Raw genomic sequence first — 17,012 nt, 5'->3', positions numbered from 1 at the left:
AAACCACTGAGGTTGGTTTCGGCTCTTTTGAAGCTTGTAGAATTGTATAGCATAGAGGCTCGAGGCTCTCTCGCGCGAGGGGGGGGGGTGGGGGGGGGGCGGGTGCAAATCAAATTCCAACTGCCTACTCCTCCTCGCCTTTGGTGTGATAATTTGGGGGCCATGTATCTCTATCCAAACCCAGTTTTCCACGCTAGGACCAAACACGTGGAGATAGATTACCATTTTGTGCGAGACAAAGTGGTTTCAGGGGACTTAGCGGTTCAGTTTATTTCCACTAAAGATCAGCTAACAAATATTTTCACAAAGGCTCTTGGTTCATCTCGGTTCTCATTCTTGCATGTCAAACTCAATGTTGTTGCTTTACCACCTTGAGTTGCGGGGGCGTATTAGGACTCCTTATATATCTTGTGTTATATTATTGTTACATGTGTATATTGTATTGGACTCTAGCGTGTATATCATGTACTCTACTCTACCTTTCAGATGTTTAGATAACATTACAATTCTCCTACGTTCATCGATGTGACAAAATATATAAGTTATCTTCAAAGTCAAGTAGTATTTTCTATATTGAAATTCGTTTTGGGATCAAACTTTTTTTTTTTTTTTTTTTGAAAACCAAACACAATCAACTTCATTAAAACAACGATGAAATACAAAGTGGAGGGACTGTGTCCCAAACACCTAGGACAGACATAGAATTAGTCGCTCGTGCTAACATGTGAGCTACATGATTTGCTGACCTTAAGATATGGCGGACTGAAACATCCCCAATATCCCTGACAATATCAACACATTGCCTAATAACCACACCAACATAGGATAGGTCAAGGTACGAAGAATGAAAACTGTTACAGAAGTTCAAACAATCAGTTTCAATAATAATCTGAGTAATACCCCGAACCTTAATCCATGTTAAAGCCTCCTTTATGGCCAGCGCCTCGGCCATATACGGGTCACGACCACAAGATAGGCGGGATGCATAAGTCGCTACAAAATCACCATGATGATCACGAATCACCGCACCTGCCCCTCAGAAATTTTCGGCTACTGTTGCGTCAACATTGCATTTCAATAAGCCATTTGGAGGTGGCGACCAGGTAGCAGGAGGCGGATTAGATGACTGGTTAGTGGCCGTATTGACATGCACATCCCGTTGCCATTGTATAACCAACTGCGTCACCCTCTCTTTTAGCGTTGATGAAGACCAAGTTTTGCCATGCCACACCTTGTCATTCCGGGCGAGCCAACACGTCCAGAATCTTGTCGCCATCAACACTGCATCATGTGCATCTGGTTTCTCATAAACTGATTCCACAAAATGCACGAACGTTTTCCCTTGCAGGATGTCGGTGCAGTCCCACAAACACATGGCTACTGGACATTCACATAGGATGTGTGTTATCGTTTCCATATCCACCGAACACAACGGGCAACCACCACCAACAAACACTCTCTTACTTCTTAGATTTTCACGCACCGGTAGGACATTCATAACACAGCGCCACATGAAATTGCAGATCTTCGGGGGAACTTTACTGCTCCAAAGAGATTTCCAAACTTTAAAATCTAAACTTGTACCAGCCCCCACAGACCCTTCTGTTAAGCTCTTAACCATGTTTAACCGTATACACCCCCCTTATATCTCCAAACCAGCACCACGAATCTTCATACTCTGGAGATACCGGTGTAGCTAGGATTCTAGGGACATCCTGTGGATAAAAAATGTCTCTTATCAATTCCTCGTCCCATCTTCCATTACCATCCAAAAGGTTCGAAACTCTAGCATCTTTAAGCTCCTCAATTTCATGCGTAAGAAGACAAGGATTCGTAATGTCTAAAAGCCAAGGCTGGCCCCAAACCGCAGTGTCCTTCCCATCACTCACTCTACGCATCACTCCTTTACGTAACAGATCCTGACTGGCTCGGATACTTCGCCAGATGTAACTAGGGTTGTGACCCAACGGTGCATCGAGAAAATTTACTGATGGAAAGTAACGAGCTTTAAGAATTCTGCTTACCAGAGAAAGCGGGTTAGCCAAAATCCTCCACCCTTGCTTTGCCAAAAGAGCCAAGTTGAATTCCCTTAATCTTTTAAACCTCATTCCACCTTCTGACTTTAGCACTGCAACCGAGACCAAGACATCCAGTGGATTCCCCTCGAATTTGCTCTATCAGTCTGCCACCAAAACTGATTCATCAGTCTCTCAATAGAATCACATGCAGTCCTCGGCAGAAGAAAACAAGACATCGTGAAGATTGGCATAGCCTGAGCTATGCTTTGGGATCAAACTTGATCCTGCCATAATTGTCTCATACAATTAGTATTTATTACTTGCATTTAACATTTTATATGAAAAACAATTACATTTCAAATAATATTAAATTATATAAAACTAAAAAATTAAAATAATTGCATTTTAACATATTTTTTAGTTGAGTAAAAGACATTTTTAGTCCTAGACTTATAGTGGCACGGACAATTTTGGTCCTCCATATGTGTGAGTGTCCCCCTAATCATGATCTTCAATCAAGATACTGCTTTAGGAACTTGCGAGTTCGCTTTCCGAAACGTAATTCTTCTCTATTTTCTCGTGATCGAATCGATGAGTATTTTGACGCATACTTTGCGAGCTTCTCTTCACCGTCGTCGCGGTGACGGTAGTGGCCGTGGTGGTGAAGGAACGAGATCCACTCCGGTAGCATCATTTTCAATGAAACAGCTATACCTTTGAGGTATACCCCAAGGAAATTTGTGCTTCAACCTAAACAGAAGCTGACAGTAATCATTAAGAGTGATCAATGAGCACTTACTGCAGAAGACCGTGAAAATGCTAAAAGGAAAATGATATATGTACTCCCATGGAGTATAAACTCCCGCCACGTGTACCAATAAATTCAAGTGAATGAAGAAAAACAGTGGTCCACTTTGTTTTTAAACCAATCAAATAATGACACTTCAACAAGGAGTACAAAATGGAGTAGAAAGTGAGAGTACATGTAGTATTACTCATGCTAAAAAGGAGTGCTTTGTTGATGCTGGAATGGGGGTTAATGGCAATTTAGATAACTTCACGACAATGAAGTTGCATTCAGTATATGCACTATAAATTTCCATGATAAGGAGCACAGAGTACTTCTTGCTGTTGGTACCACAAAGGGACTGCAATTTTGGCCCAAGCGATCATTTGAAGATGCATACATACATATTTATAAAACGAAAATCCTCCTGCAACTGCATTCTTCGATAAAATGATGGATCAGCCTCAGGCTCGTATGCAGCACACTCCATCATCTTATAGTCGCCATTAGATGTAGTTTAATAGAAAAGCAAACCATGATCTGCGCAAACAAATGTCTAAATGCTTCTATGTTGTTAAATAGAACATTTTTTTAATAACGAAACAAGCCATATTATTGGATTTATAGCTATACATGGATGCATCATACATTTATACTGCCAATTATAATAACATTTTAGTATTTTCCAAATAAATTTTGATATAAATTTTATGAATATTCCATGTTAATTAATTATTAATATTTTTACTAAATTTTAACAAGTTTGGCCAAATATGCTAACCTCTTTACCATCGCCACAGGGTTCAAATGGTATAAATCTGATTTTTTATTAAACAATATCTTAAATTTATACGTTAAGTATGTGCTGAAATGTTGGGTATCATGTTAGTCCAATAAATTCAATCCAAAAAAGATAGTCATGACAATTAACTTTTTGTCCAGGCTGAAATGTTGGCTGTTGGTATGCTTCTATGTTGAGTAATTATCAACGTAGAGTTATGTAATTGTGAATATAGAGTTCAATAATTATGAATATGAAGTTCAAAAATTATGAATATATAGTTTTATAATTATGAACATATAGTTCAATAATTATGAACATAGAACCGTGTCCACCTTGCAAGGTGGACACGGTTCTATGTTCATAATTATTGAACATATGGTAGACACGATTCCACAACATAACAATTGGTATTAGACTATCGAGTTGTTATACCACTGGTCCACCTTGCAAGGCGGATCATGGTCCTAAACGGCATATAAATTGTGTATTTTTAATATTAGAATTGTAAACTTTTAGAATATAATTTGTGTTTAAGTCAAAACACATTGCACATGTATAAGAGAATTTGTGAATATAATACATGGTCTGTTAATATTATGTGACTGTAGTATTTAAAAAAACTTGTAAATACAAAACAAGGTAATCAATTACATATATGTTAACATTGTGTGTTCTTAGTATACAAATTATGAATTTTTAAAAGATAAATTATGGACATTTAATATGTAAATTGTAGACATTTAGATTGAATTTACCTTACAAGGTGGACCTGGTTCCACAGAATAATTTACCTAAACTATCCACATATGTACGATTTGTTATACCATGTTGGACCGTGGTCCAACTTAAAAAGTCGACCAAATTAAATTCTTTATTTTTTTTCACCTTAAATTTATTTTTCTTTTTATATTGTTGATGTAGTATATACAGATGGTACTGACTATATAATACGGTACTAAGGTCAGTCTCGAGTTCGGCCCTTTTGCTTAGTTGGCTTGATGGTTTAAATGAAAGGCTCAGAATACTCACTATAGATTAAGAGGTTCTCGAATTTAAGGTCAGTGTCTAGAAATAACCAAAAAGTCATCTCAGTAATAAATATGATATTTATAATAGTAGGGAGGGAACATGTTCCGGTCTTTGCGGCATGAAGGGCACGTGGAGCCCATGCACAAGTTTATGTAGGGGCTCATAAATGAGCCTTAATATTTATGAGGGTAAGCATCTTAATGTCGGGTCCATGTCGTTATCTCGTCCACAACCGGAATAGGTTGAGTGCGTGATGAGTGGTGAGGGACCTACATGCGTGCTAATTACCGTAGCTCGGTAGCCAAGATGATCAGGATAAGTAAAGGATATGGTTGGTTCAAGCCAGGTCGTGCTCATCTCGGGTAAAGGACCCGATACTGACCATCGTACAACCGCTATGAACGGGAAATATTCCATATCAATTTTTATGCAAATAACTAGTTATAATGCACACATTACGTGATTAAATTAATGCCCACAACAAAAATTAAAATAAGTAAATACTTAGTACAATTTTTGAATATTAAATAATTAATATAAAATAAAAATGATTATTTTCAATATAATCAAAATGAGTATTTTCAACTTATAATAAAAATAGTAGTAAAGATGAATATTGTCGTAGATGGTTGTAATAAAGAATACAAATAATGTCCTAACAATTTTCATATTAAAAAACAAAACAAATTAAGTCTCATTAATACAATATTGATGAATTAGTAAAACTTAAACATATTTTTTGTTAAAAGTAACATGGTTATATTAGACTCACTTATGTTATCGAATAGTAATTAAAGAGTTATACAATTAAGTTATAACATATAAATTCATATGTTTTTCCTTATGTCTATGATTGAAACCTCAATTGTTGTTATATGTGAACTGTTCATTTGATCTTGTAAACTCTCATTTTGAAATATTATTTTTTTTTCCCTGAGATTGATTAGATAATGAAATCTTTACATTTATTAACTCACTACATTATATTCATTCTCAAAGTATTGTAAATTGCAAATACCAAACTTACAATAGGTTCATAAAAAGAATACTGAGTGTTCATTTTCACAATATAAAATGTTTATTTTATCAATATTGCAAGTATATTAAAAAAATATAGTATTATGTTTATCATCCAAAATATCTCAATGAGATACTTTTAATAAGATATTTTGTAACATTGATTTTATTTATATAAAAAATACAGAGTAATATGTGTAAATTGTAATATGCAAATTGATGTTATTTTAATGAACTACAATATTATTATATTAAATCTACAATATTATAATAATGAAACATAATCAATGATACTTTTTAATGAACATACAATATTATAATAATGAATTATGGTCCATGATATAATTTGTTCATTTTTGCAATACTCTTTTACTTTGAAAACTGGGGTCTCCGATTATATATCATGCAATTTGTTTTTTGTTTTTTTGTTTTTTTTTTTCTTTTTAAATTCCTATGATTCAAACTTATTTTCAAAATAGAGATAAGTGTCAAATAAGCACTCAAAATAGTTATAATAATGCAATTGAGCCATTAATTAATTATTATTTTTTACTCCATTCAAACACTAAATATATACAAAAAGAAAAAAAGTGTAATTAATTAGTTCATTTAGCAGATTAATAATATTAAAATTAAAATAATATGAATTATTCATCTCAACAGACAATTACAGACTATTTTTTACTTTTCGTTAGGAATCTAACTTTATTGACTCTTATTATTCTTCTTAAGTATTAACTCCTATTATGTTTGTGGGATGTAGATATATTTAATCTTCTCTCTCACCATAACTCAAATACTAAAAAAAGAATCATGTTAATCTCATTTTTCGTAGATTATAGTTTAGAATATGGGTAAAAAAAATTTAATAAAATATAATATAATATAATATGTCACGGTACGCTAGATTGCCATTCACACCCTTGAAAAGAGGTAATGATGGTCTCATACAATGATAATTAGCATTTAATGCTCACGCGCAAAGTCATTGTCACAACAGAGTAAGCAAAGCACTATCTAGAAATTAAACCCATATTTATAATTGTATTATCATTTTGTATTTACGATGCACGAAAATCATGTCAAATATTAAAATATTAATAAATAAAAAATTTAAAAAATTAATTTAAATTATATCTTGCAATTTCATAGATATTTTTTTTAAATTTTAATATAATCTTCAATTAAATTAATTGTGATATGATAATTTTAATGAAATGATAATTAAATAATGAGAAAAAGATATGATGGGTGTAGGTCTATGATAATAGTGATTGTGATTGAGTTATAAAATAATAACGTTATAAGAGGAATTTTGTCTACAAAATGTAATAATGATAATTTTCTTAAATAAAATAAAATGTACAACATTTAAAGTAAAATATATACATCTACAAACACATAAAAAAAATGGACAAAAACAATAAAATAATATGGATTGTCACATAGTATGCTTTTAGGTTTCAAATAAAGATAATTATTTCATTTAAACCATTGCAATTATAAAATATTTAATTTAAATTACGAGTCTAATTCTAATATTTGAACCAAACGTACATTTTAATAACATTTGATAGTCAAGCATTATTATGTATCATTAGATTAGACTCTTAACATATTTTATTTTTGACATCTTAAGTATTGTTTTTAATACCTAGGTTGATTAGATCCTTCTCCCAAAATGTTGAATTCTCAATGCCAAGAGCCTCCATATTTCGGTCGATAAAGCATTTGGGGATGTAAATCATGATGACTCAATGGCTAAGCAAACAAGGTCAAATGTGGGTTGATTAAATCCGTATTACATGCATAACGTGTATGTGTTTTTTGTTGTGTTTTTTTTTTCTTCAAAATAAATCCAACATCATCATTAGCAAGAGTTTAACAAAATAATTGATTTAGTGGAGAATTATGATATTAAAAATAATGAAAAATGTGAAGACACACTGTTGAAAATTATGGAATTTCCGACCACCTGAAAGTGATCTTAAATTAAGTCGAAAGCAAAAAGTGGTAGGAAATAGCAACAAAGGTTTTTCGGAAATACCAAAAGTGGTCGAAACAAGACTTTCGACTTGATTTAAGATCACTTTCAGGTGGTTGAAAATTCCATAATTTCCAGCAGTGATGTCCTACAAAGTCCAAAATTTGTTAGTTTACTTTTAATTACACCTATGCAATTAGTAACAATCATAACTAACACTTTTTTATTTTTTTAATGTTTTTGTAAATAACTAGTTATCATACACGCATTGTACAATTAAACTAATGCCCAATATAAAAATTAAAATAAATAAATAATTAATATGGTATTTAAATATTAAAGTTATTTAGTACAAAATAAAATTAATTAATTTCAAAATGTTTATAATGAATATTTTCAAATTATGATAAAAGTAGCAGTAAATATGAACATTGTTGTAGATAGTTATGATTGAAAATAAAAATAATATTTTAACAATTTATATATTAAAATAAATTATGTATTCTTAATGCAATTTTGGTGACTATTGGTAAGTCGGTAAAATTTAACTTTTTTTGTTTTGTTTTAAAATTGACATATTTATAATAGACTTATTGATGATGTCGAGCAGTAATTAAAGTGTAATGCAATTAAGTTAAATCATACAAATTCATAGATTTTTCATTTTGAATATAATTGAGACTTCAATTGTTGTTAAATTACTTTTATTGATATTTCCAAGTACTAATTTTTCAATACGATTTATTTGATAATGAATTTTTTTGCTTTTAAAATCTTAAAACAGAGAAATTTTTTGTCCTAGACATAATAAATTAACTTATAATGAAATGTACATTCAAATTGAAACAATACAGTTTTGAAATAAAAAATTAAAATTTGTACTATAACAATTAATATTTGATTTAAACAAAGAGAAGGAAATGTATTAATAGAATAATTCTAGTATCACACACACATGTGTGTGTGTGTATGTATGTATTAAGGTGATGATTCTAAACATAATACGTTTAACCTTTTAGAATGGTTGAAAGAAAAAATCAAATTATGTAAATATTATTATATTTTAATTCTTATCATAAAGGACAAATGAGTTGCAAAATGAATAGAAAAACAAAAGATTTCAAAATGTCATAAGTTAATTTTGTGACAACTGTAAAAGAAAAAATCAAATTATGTAAATATTATTATATTTTAATTCTTATCATAAAGGACAAATGAGTTGCAAAACGAATAGAAAAACAGAAGATTTAAAAATGTCATAAGTTAATTTTGTGTACAACTGTACACTAATGTAATTGTTATAATAGTAGTATTATAAAAAATACCCAATATTATTAGTAAAAGGTTATAAAAAATATTTTGTAATAAATAAAGTTAAAGATAATAATAAGTTAAAAGAATATTTCGTTATCAAATTTTGTACATAAAAGGAAAAAGATAAAAATAAAATATGATAACTTTAAAAATATCTTATTATTATATAAGAAATAAATTAAAATGTACAAATTATTAATGCACAAGATCATATTAACATAATTTATAAAGTTATCATATTTTATTTTTAAACAAATTATTAATGCACAAGATCATATTAATATAATTTATATTTTTATTTGAATTGTAATAATATAATATTGACTTTTATATAATTTAGTAGATTTAGTAGATATATTAATCTCCTTGGTTATCGTAATTCAAATACTCAAAGAGATTTAGGGGAAAATAGCAGTTTTAGTCCATTAATTACAATTATATTATAGACTAAATTCATGAATTATTATAATATACATATTTTTTTTCTTTAATTATGTATAAAGTAGCGGTTTTAATCTATTACTGACAAATTCTATTAAAATTAACATTACACTTCAATTTCTCAAATTTTCCAAATATCCTCAACTCATCATATATACATATTCTCTGAATTTGTAATGAAAAATTATTTATTTTTTAAGATTTATAAACATGTATCTACTTATATTTAGCTTCAAGCTAAGATTAAATATCAATTTACTTGTTAGAAAATGAATTTATCTTTCTAAATAAGTAATCTGATATTTATATATTAGTGTAGTATATGATCAATATGTCTTATTTGTAATGTTTTTGTTTCTTACTTTAGATTTTTGAAGAGCATTTAAGCAAAATGAATGCCCAAATAATATATATTAATTTGTGAATTATAATATGTATATTCATATCAATTATATATATATATATATATATATATATATATATATATATTAACACTTCTTAATGTGAGTAAACTATTTCATAACAAATTTTTAAAACATCTTTCAATCTAATATAATATGCGTGTCCTTTGTTATGTGGTGTTGCAAATGAAAAATTGAAAATGCAATTACGGTAGAATCACAATTCTGTTTTTTTTTTTCTTTTTCTTTTTGTAATAAAATGTAAATGACATATGATTTAAGACTCAATCCAACTTTTCGTCATAAAAACAGCAAAGTAATTAAATTCATACTCCGTAATATTTAAGTAATATTTAGTAAATTTGAAAACCAAAATAATCCTGAAGTTTTAGTTGGACTCCAATGGGCAATGACAATTTTTTTAAAAAATTTTGTCAATCTCAACGATTATTTAATTATTTAATACAAAATGATATAAATAAAAAAAATATCCCTCAATTATTTAAAATTTTAAAATACATTATTAATATTAACATAATTTGTTAGTGATGGATTAAAATTGTCACTTTACACATAATTAAAGAGGAAAATTTGTATGTGATAATAATTTATGGACTGAGTCTACGGAGCATAATTAACATACTAAAACCGTAACTTTTTCAAAGAATTATGTTAACCTTTTCTCCTAAAAAGTTGAATCATCAACCCCAATGGTTCCTCACATCTCAGTCCGATAGAGTATTTGTGAAGATATAAATTCAAATCTTAATCTTTTCTCATAAATACCATCTATTGAACCAGAGACCTAAGCTCGTGCGACAGAAATATGCTAACCTTTTTTTGGCAGATTAGCGGCTTATAATGTAGGGGATACCTTAACGACACCGGTTTAGAATTGCTTCTCGGAAGTCCAAGGTCCTAATGGGCATCTTGGATTACTATTGGTCGTTACTCGTCACGTTTCCCTACATTTATTTCTCATTCGCTTAAAATAGGAATATTATAAATAAAAATAATATACTCGGTATTATATAAATAAAATAAATATATATCCATATTGGGAAAAAAAAAATCCTCAAATCTGTTTCCTCTTTGTGTCTCTATATTCTTCACCTGAGAGAACTAGGGCATCGATTGTGTTCTTCTTCTCCTAGATTGATCGGCAGCTCGAAGTCGCATCCTTCCGTTTCGATTGCCGTCCGGTGGAATTGGGATTGTTGCGGGGAATCTCCACTTGACCAGTTGAGTATGGGGGGCGGCGATGCTAATGTTGCGGGGAACAACGACGGGGACAATTCGAAGAACAACGAGAATAGCGCGACCGCCGCCGCCTGCGGGTCTGATGGCGAAGCTGTGAATATCAACATCCGCTGCTCCAACGGCTCAAAATTCTCAGTGCAGGCCACCCTCGATTCTCCCGTCGGATCCTTCAAGTCCCTCCTCGCTCAGCACTGCGACATCCCCGCTGAGCAGCAGCGGTTGATCTACAAGGGTCGGATCTTAAAGGATGAGCAAACCCTAGACAGCTATGGTACGTCGATGATCACCTATCTCTCATTTTCTTTTCGTAGACGGGAAATGATTGGTTGCCGATGCTTCTCTGCTATACAAGTTTTTTCCCCCCACCGGATTGAATTTATTTATCGATTGTATAGATGATAAACAGGTCTGTGTGCCTTGTTTGGTGTTTCTGCGTATGTGAGATTAATTTATCTTTTGTTGGATTCATGAAATGGATAATGCTATTTTTTCTTACATATTCGTGGGTTGAGTGGTTAAGGGTGTCGGAATGTGCTCTGTTTGTCGGTAGGGATACTGTGTGAAACATGTTTATAGCCATGATATATGAAATAACCATTTGTACAGGTGAAAAGTAGAAGTGGGGGTATTGAAGCTTTTCTTTGTAACTTGCTTGATATTTAGTTGATGTTGAACTGATGTAGAAATAAATGTTGATCATGGAACAACAAATGGAAATGCTCTTTACCTGATTTGATACATAATGCAGTGGCTGCTTTCATTTGTGGAAAGTTACTTATGTTGGTAATACTTGATGAAACTTTTGCTAAATTAAAAGAAATTGAACAACTTGGAAGCATTTTAGTTATTCTAGAAGTTTTGGAAATGCAATACTTGAACTTTGACTAGTTTTTGTTAATGATGTTGATTCTGTTGAAAAACATAAAGATATTTTCCATTAATAAGATTAGTTTGCATAATTGTATACAACTTTTGAGGATAGAAAATTTTGGAAGATGCTGTTAATTAAGTTATAATCATGTTTATTTAATTAAAAGCACCAAAATGGCCTCCCGAATGAGGTTATGCTGTTTCAATTGATATTCTTTGCCTCCTTTTCCCTTTCCCTCAATATGCCCTCTCATTCCCTAACATGCATAACCTAGAGGGTTAAAATGAATATAATACCTAAATTATGTGTTGAAGTTTTGTTTAGATGATGAAATATTATAAATGGTTGCAGGGCACTTGGCCTTACTGAGTGAACAAAATCCAGTACAAATTCTCTTATGTATTTTGCTTCTTTTTTAAGTTTGCATTTATGTGACAATGTACTGAATCTGCTGATTAAATTCTAGGCGTGTATAAGTCTTTATGAGCTGTTTGAGTTACATATATCTTATTTCATCCAATCATATTCATGCGTGATTGGTAGGTTTGAAGGCAGATCACACTGTTCATTTGGTTCGTGGCTTTGCTCCAGCTACCTCTACAAATAATGCAGGTGCAACTGCTCCTGGAGCTCCAAATACTAACCAAAATGCCTCAAGGGATGCTGCTCCAAATGTTGGTGGAGCATTTGGAGGATCAGGACCTGGAGCTTCATTATTTCCTGGGCTTAATTTGAATGGACTTGGAAGTGGTGGTGGTGGAGGATTATTTGGAGCTGGACTTCCGGATTTTGAACAAGTACAGCAACAGCTGAATCAAAACCCCAACATGATGAGGGATATCTTGAACATGCCTCTTGTTCAGAATCTAATGAATAACCCAGAAGTCATCCGCAACTTGATCATGAACAATCCTCAGATGCGGGAGATCATGGATCGTAATCCAGAGCTTGCTCACATACTAAATGATCCTGCCACTCTACGGCAAACCATGGAGGCTGCACGAAACCCTGAGCTCATGCGAGAGATGATGCGTAATACTGACAGGGCAATGAGCAATATTGAATCTTCCCCAGAGGGATTTAACATGCTCAGGCGTATGTATGAAACTGTCCAAGAGCCATTCCTGAATGCAACTACCATGGCTGGGGATGCGAGAAGTGATGTGGGGTCAAACCCTTTTGCTGCACTTCTGGGAGTCCAGGGTGGTGGGCAAGGTAATCCTCCAAGAGCTGGTTCTGAAGCCACTACCAATCCTCCTGCTCCTAATACTAATCCGCTTCCTAATCCTTGGGCCTCTGCTAGCGGTAAGCTTTCTTTCCTTATGTCTTCATATGAACTTCTTTTGTTGAAACTACATTTGAATGGAGAAGTGCTTCATTTGTTTCCTGTTGCTACTTGGGATATTCTCTCTTCATAAGGCCCTGGGCCTTTGTTCTTTCTCTTTAACCTTTATTTCCCATCATTCTGTAGGCCTGGCCACTAAGCTTGGTATCAAAAGTTGAGATACACTATTAGTATTGATGCTGTTGGCATGTCTGTCATTTGTAGATATTCAGAGGAGGCCAAGTGCTCTAGACTTTCTATCTACAATCCCTGATAATTTACCTCTTGTCACATTTTTCTCTGCTTTCAGAGTTTTTTTGATGAAATCATCAGGATACATTGAACTTTCAGTTGAGATGTTGAATTGGATGCTGCATTATCAATGAAGTCTAAATAAATTATTTATCAGAGAAAGTCTAAAGATATTTATTGCTGCTGCATTTTTAATTGCTACTTGCTCCATTTAGCATAAATATCTGAATTGATTGACAGCTTTTAATAGCATTTTCTGCTCTTATCAGTTTTCTTGGTTACTTTATTACCTCATTTTTCTTTATTTGGATTTTGCAGCTGGAGCTGAACAGACTAATACCACCGCTAGGTCAACCCCTGCTGGGGAAGCTAGGGCAGCTCCACTTGGTGGCTTAGGTGGACTTGGTTTACCAGACCTTCTGGGTGGTATGCCAGATCCCAATGCAGTAAATCAGTTGATGCAGAATCCTGCTATCTCACAGATGATGCAGTCTATGCTCTCCAACCCTCAGTACATGAACCAGGTTTATTTTGATTTGTGTATCACTGTATCACTTCTTTTTTGCAAGCTTGCTTTTCCCTATCCCTTTCTCTCCATGCTTGAAACTTTTGTTGTATTCACTTTATATTTTCATTTTCAGATTCTTGGCCTCAACCCACAACTGCGAAGCATGCTTGACTCCAATTCCCAACTGAGAGAGATGATGCAAAACCCTGAATTCATTCGTCAATTGACTTCCCCTGAGACAATGCAGGTAGGTTGCCTTGTGTTTAGGTATGTTATCTGCAAGGGAAATGTGACATAAATGAACAAAAAGCTACTATAAGTCTATCATCTGGGTTTAGCAAGCTGCATGGCCTGGTTATACCAGATATATTGTCTTGCTCTGAAATTCACTAAAATTCTTGCATGAGATTTGTGTGACAGTAATAACCCTAACCAAGTTTAAAAGGTTAAATGATGAAAGACTAAAGGTTTTTGTTGATTCTTTGTGGTTCAATTGAGAAATCATAGCAGCTTATCAAATGAAATCACATTGTATTTTTAGCATATATACTTGGACTTACGGTTTTTAGTGTACATACATAGAAAATCATTTGTCTAATTTTTCTATCCGTATACAATGAAACTAACCACAAATGTCAACTAAAAAATGGTTTAGTATATAAGGGAATAAGCTATGAGAACGAGTCCTGACCATGTGTTCGACAGGAGGCAAATATGTTTTGGAAAAGCTCTAAAATAGTCAGAAACCAAGTATAAATCTCTTAATTTAAAAATAATTTTAATTTCATTTGGATTTAAAGAGTAGATGAAACCTGAAAATCAAAACTTTGCTTCATGACATTTCAGTTGCATGTCCAATCTCCTGATTTGACATTGTTGAAATCCTGTATGATAATTATAATAAAGTATTACGCAACTTTGGTTTATGTTGTATGGCTATTCATTATTTCCTGATTTGTTGTTTTGTATTCTGAATGTGTTCTGTTTAAACCAATTTTAATGTTATGCATGTGGTAGGTATGCTCAATTAAGAAATATAATGCATTCCTTCGCACAAAATATGAAGACAATAGTGGTCGATACTGTGTATTCGAACTTGCTATTTTCCTTTTTCTGTTCAAGTTACCTGTTGGGGCTATTGGAAGGAGAGATGAGTGTTTAGAGGCCAAGTGAGAGAATATGCATCTAGGTTTTCCAAACTCTTTGCTTTTCCTGTTTAGCACCATTGACTCGTTTTTTTCATTCCTTTTCAGCAACTGTTAACATTTCAGCAATCACTTATGTCCCAATTGGGTCGACAGCAGACAAATCAGTAAGTTAAACTATTACTCCGTATTAATCCTTCAACATATCCATCGATGTTACCTCATTCCTAATTTGTCAAGGGATACTATATCGAATTTTTATTGACATGTACTTGTAGTATGCATACTTGTCCTAAGACTAATTTGCTAACTACACTGTTCGCTGTGTGCAGAGAAACTGGTCCAAACAGTGGCAGACCAGGTATTTTTATATTTTCTTAATTTGTAGTAACGGAAGCATGCAGTCAGTGCTGCATTCATTCAACTTTTTGTTAGACAAAGCAATTTCATGAATGATAAAATAATTTTATTTTATATGTAAATTAGTGGACATCTTAATAATGAGATATTTAAGACACTGCATTCTGATGCCCACGAATCTGGTAGGCTGGTAGCTCATATTCATTGTTTGGTTCTTACTCCTTTATGATGCTGACTAAATCCAGGTTCACTTGATAATGTGGGCTTAGATATGCTGATGAATATGTTTGGTGGACTCGGGACAGGTGGCTTGGGTGTACCCAACAGACCTAATGGTTCGTAGTTTCTTCATTGTCTTCTATTCTCTTCATTTCTTTTTTTTGCCTGTTTACTAATTTTTTGCCATCAATGGTGTTGTATCACAGTTCCACCTGAGGAATTGTATGCCTCTCAGCTAGCACAACTACAAGAAATGGGGTTCTTTGATACTCAAGAAAACATAAGGGCTCTGATAGCTACTGCAGGGAATGTTCATGCTGCAGTGGAGCGTCTTCTAGGAAACCCTGGTCAATAGGCTCGGCTGTGTTGGTATATTCTGTTCAGTGCGACAATATATACCTTCTGTTGGGGATTGGACACAACGCATATGAAATCTTAGTTTAAAAATAAAAAAAATTTAAAAAATAGTGATTTTTGGAACCCTTGAGCCCCGTCGTCGTCCCCCATTCCCATTTCTATAGACCTCAAGTAAAATTATGGTGGAACCAAAGTTCTTGAATTCCTTGTACATGCGATGATGTTAAGTTTTTCTTCCTTCACCTATTTGTTCTTGTGCGACTTTCTGAACATGAAAGTTCATTCTGAATATTAATGCTTCTTACTATCTCTTATATTTATGAATTTCACCTTATTTAATCCCAGTCTATATTGTCTATAAGGTTGGATTGTTTTTCCAGTTGATAAATTCGTTGCAATAACACATGTTGCAAATAGAGGGTCTTCTGAAACATTTGCTGTTTTGCCTTCAAGGCAGGGCTTCTTTTGAATATATCCAATATTTTTAGGTTTATTAAAAAATAGGGATATTTTTTAGGTTTTCTAAAATAATGAAAAACATGAGCTAGAGGTGTTACTAACTTAGCTTTTGTTTGGCTAATCGGGCTAATCGGTCCGCAAACAAGGTTGCCCATTTACTCTTTTGTTTAAGTCTGAGTGTTCTTGTCCCCTTTTTCTTCTATTGCTTGTGCTTTGGGTTACTGGTTCCACCTAGATCCTAGTTTAGTTGTTCCTGGCTCCAAGTTCACCTAGTCCTATTTGGACCTTGTTTTTCAACAAATTATTTTGACCCATGCTTGAGATGAGAATCGATCCGGGACCTTCTAGGAACATTTTTTCAAATGGTATGCTAGCCTATGCTCAGGATGGGAATCGATCTTGGGACCTTTCATTTGAAAGTCTATATCGGGTACCATCAAACCACAAGAGAGATGTTGATATCTCTTGTTTGTTTTTAAAAA

At 32.9% G+C, this 17,012-nt stretch overlaps 2 protein-coding genes across 3 annotated transcripts; one reads left to right on the top strand and one right to left on the bottom strand.

The window, feature by feature from the left end:
• Positions 1–1,036: 1,036 nt before the first annotated feature.
• LOC109167528 lies at positions 1,037–2,108 on the bottom strand. Its single transcript, XM_019316549.1, has 2 exons — positions 1,657–2,108; positions 1,037–1,541 (listed from the first exon to the last, which is right to left on the bottom strand). Exons 1-2 carry the CDS (start codon positions 2,106–2,108, stop codon positions 1,037–1,039), a joined length of 957 nt encoding a protein of 318 aa, XP_019172094.1.
• Positions 2,109–10,836: 8,728 nt separating this feature from the next.
• On the top strand, positions 10,837–16,410 carry LOC109167662 (ubiquitin domain-containing protein DSK2b-like). Of its 2 annotated transcripts, none has more exons than XM_019316743.1 (8): positions 10,837–11,306; positions 12,450–13,211; positions 13,801–14,006; positions 14,124–14,237; positions 15,244–15,302; positions 15,468–15,496; positions 15,765–15,830; positions 15,921–16,410. In XM_019316743.1, the coding sequence occupies exons 1-8, from the start codon at positions 11,024–11,026 to the stop codon at positions 16,067–16,069; spliced, it is 1,668 nt and encodes a 555-aa protein (XP_019172288.1). In that variant the 5' UTR covers positions 10,837–11,023; the 3' UTR covers positions 16,070–16,410. The 2 variants fall into 2 exon arrangements, with proteins under 2 accessions (XP_019172288.1, XP_019172287.1); XM_019316742.1 differs by having other exon boundaries at positions 15,741–15,830.
• Positions 16,411–17,012: the final 602 nt, after the last annotated feature.

The sequence above is a fragment of the Ipomoea nil genome, unplaced genomic scaffold, assembly GCF_001879475.1.
Source record: "Ipomoea nil cultivar Tokyo-kokei standard unplaced genomic scaffold, Asagao_1.1 scaffold3169, whole genome shotgun sequence".
Classification (NCBI taxonomy): domain Eukaryota; kingdom Viridiplantae; phylum Streptophyta; class Magnoliopsida; order Solanales; family Convolvulaceae; genus Ipomoea; species Ipomoea nil.
This window is presented reverse-complemented; position numbering and strand designations above follow the sequence as displayed.

What these genes read in the sequence shown, in the direction of transcription:
- LOC109167528 (XM_019316549.1), bottom strand. Translation starts at nt 2,108, where the DNA reads ATGAGGTTTAAAAGATTAAGGGAATTCAACTTGGCTCTTTTGGCAAAG. An exon ending in TATGAAGATTCGTGGTGCTG is followed by an intron (nt 1,542 to 1,656) that starts GTTTGGAGATAT and finishes TCTTTGGAGCAG; the next exon opens with TAAAGTTCCCCCGAAGATCT.
- LOC109167662 (XM_019316742.1), top strand. Translation starts at nt 11,024, where the DNA reads ATGGGGGGCGGCGATGCTAATGTTGCGGGGAACAACGACGGGGACAAT. An exon ending in TCCAAACAGTGGCAGACCAG is followed by an intron (nt 15,497 to 15,740) that starts GTATTTTTATAT and finishes GACTAAATCCAG; the next exon opens with GTTCACTTGATAATGTGGGC. An exon ending in TGTACCCAACAGACCTAATG is followed by an intron (nt 15,831 to 15,920) that starts GTTCGTAGTTTC and finishes GTTGTATCACAG; the next exon opens with TTCCACCTGAGGAATTGTAT.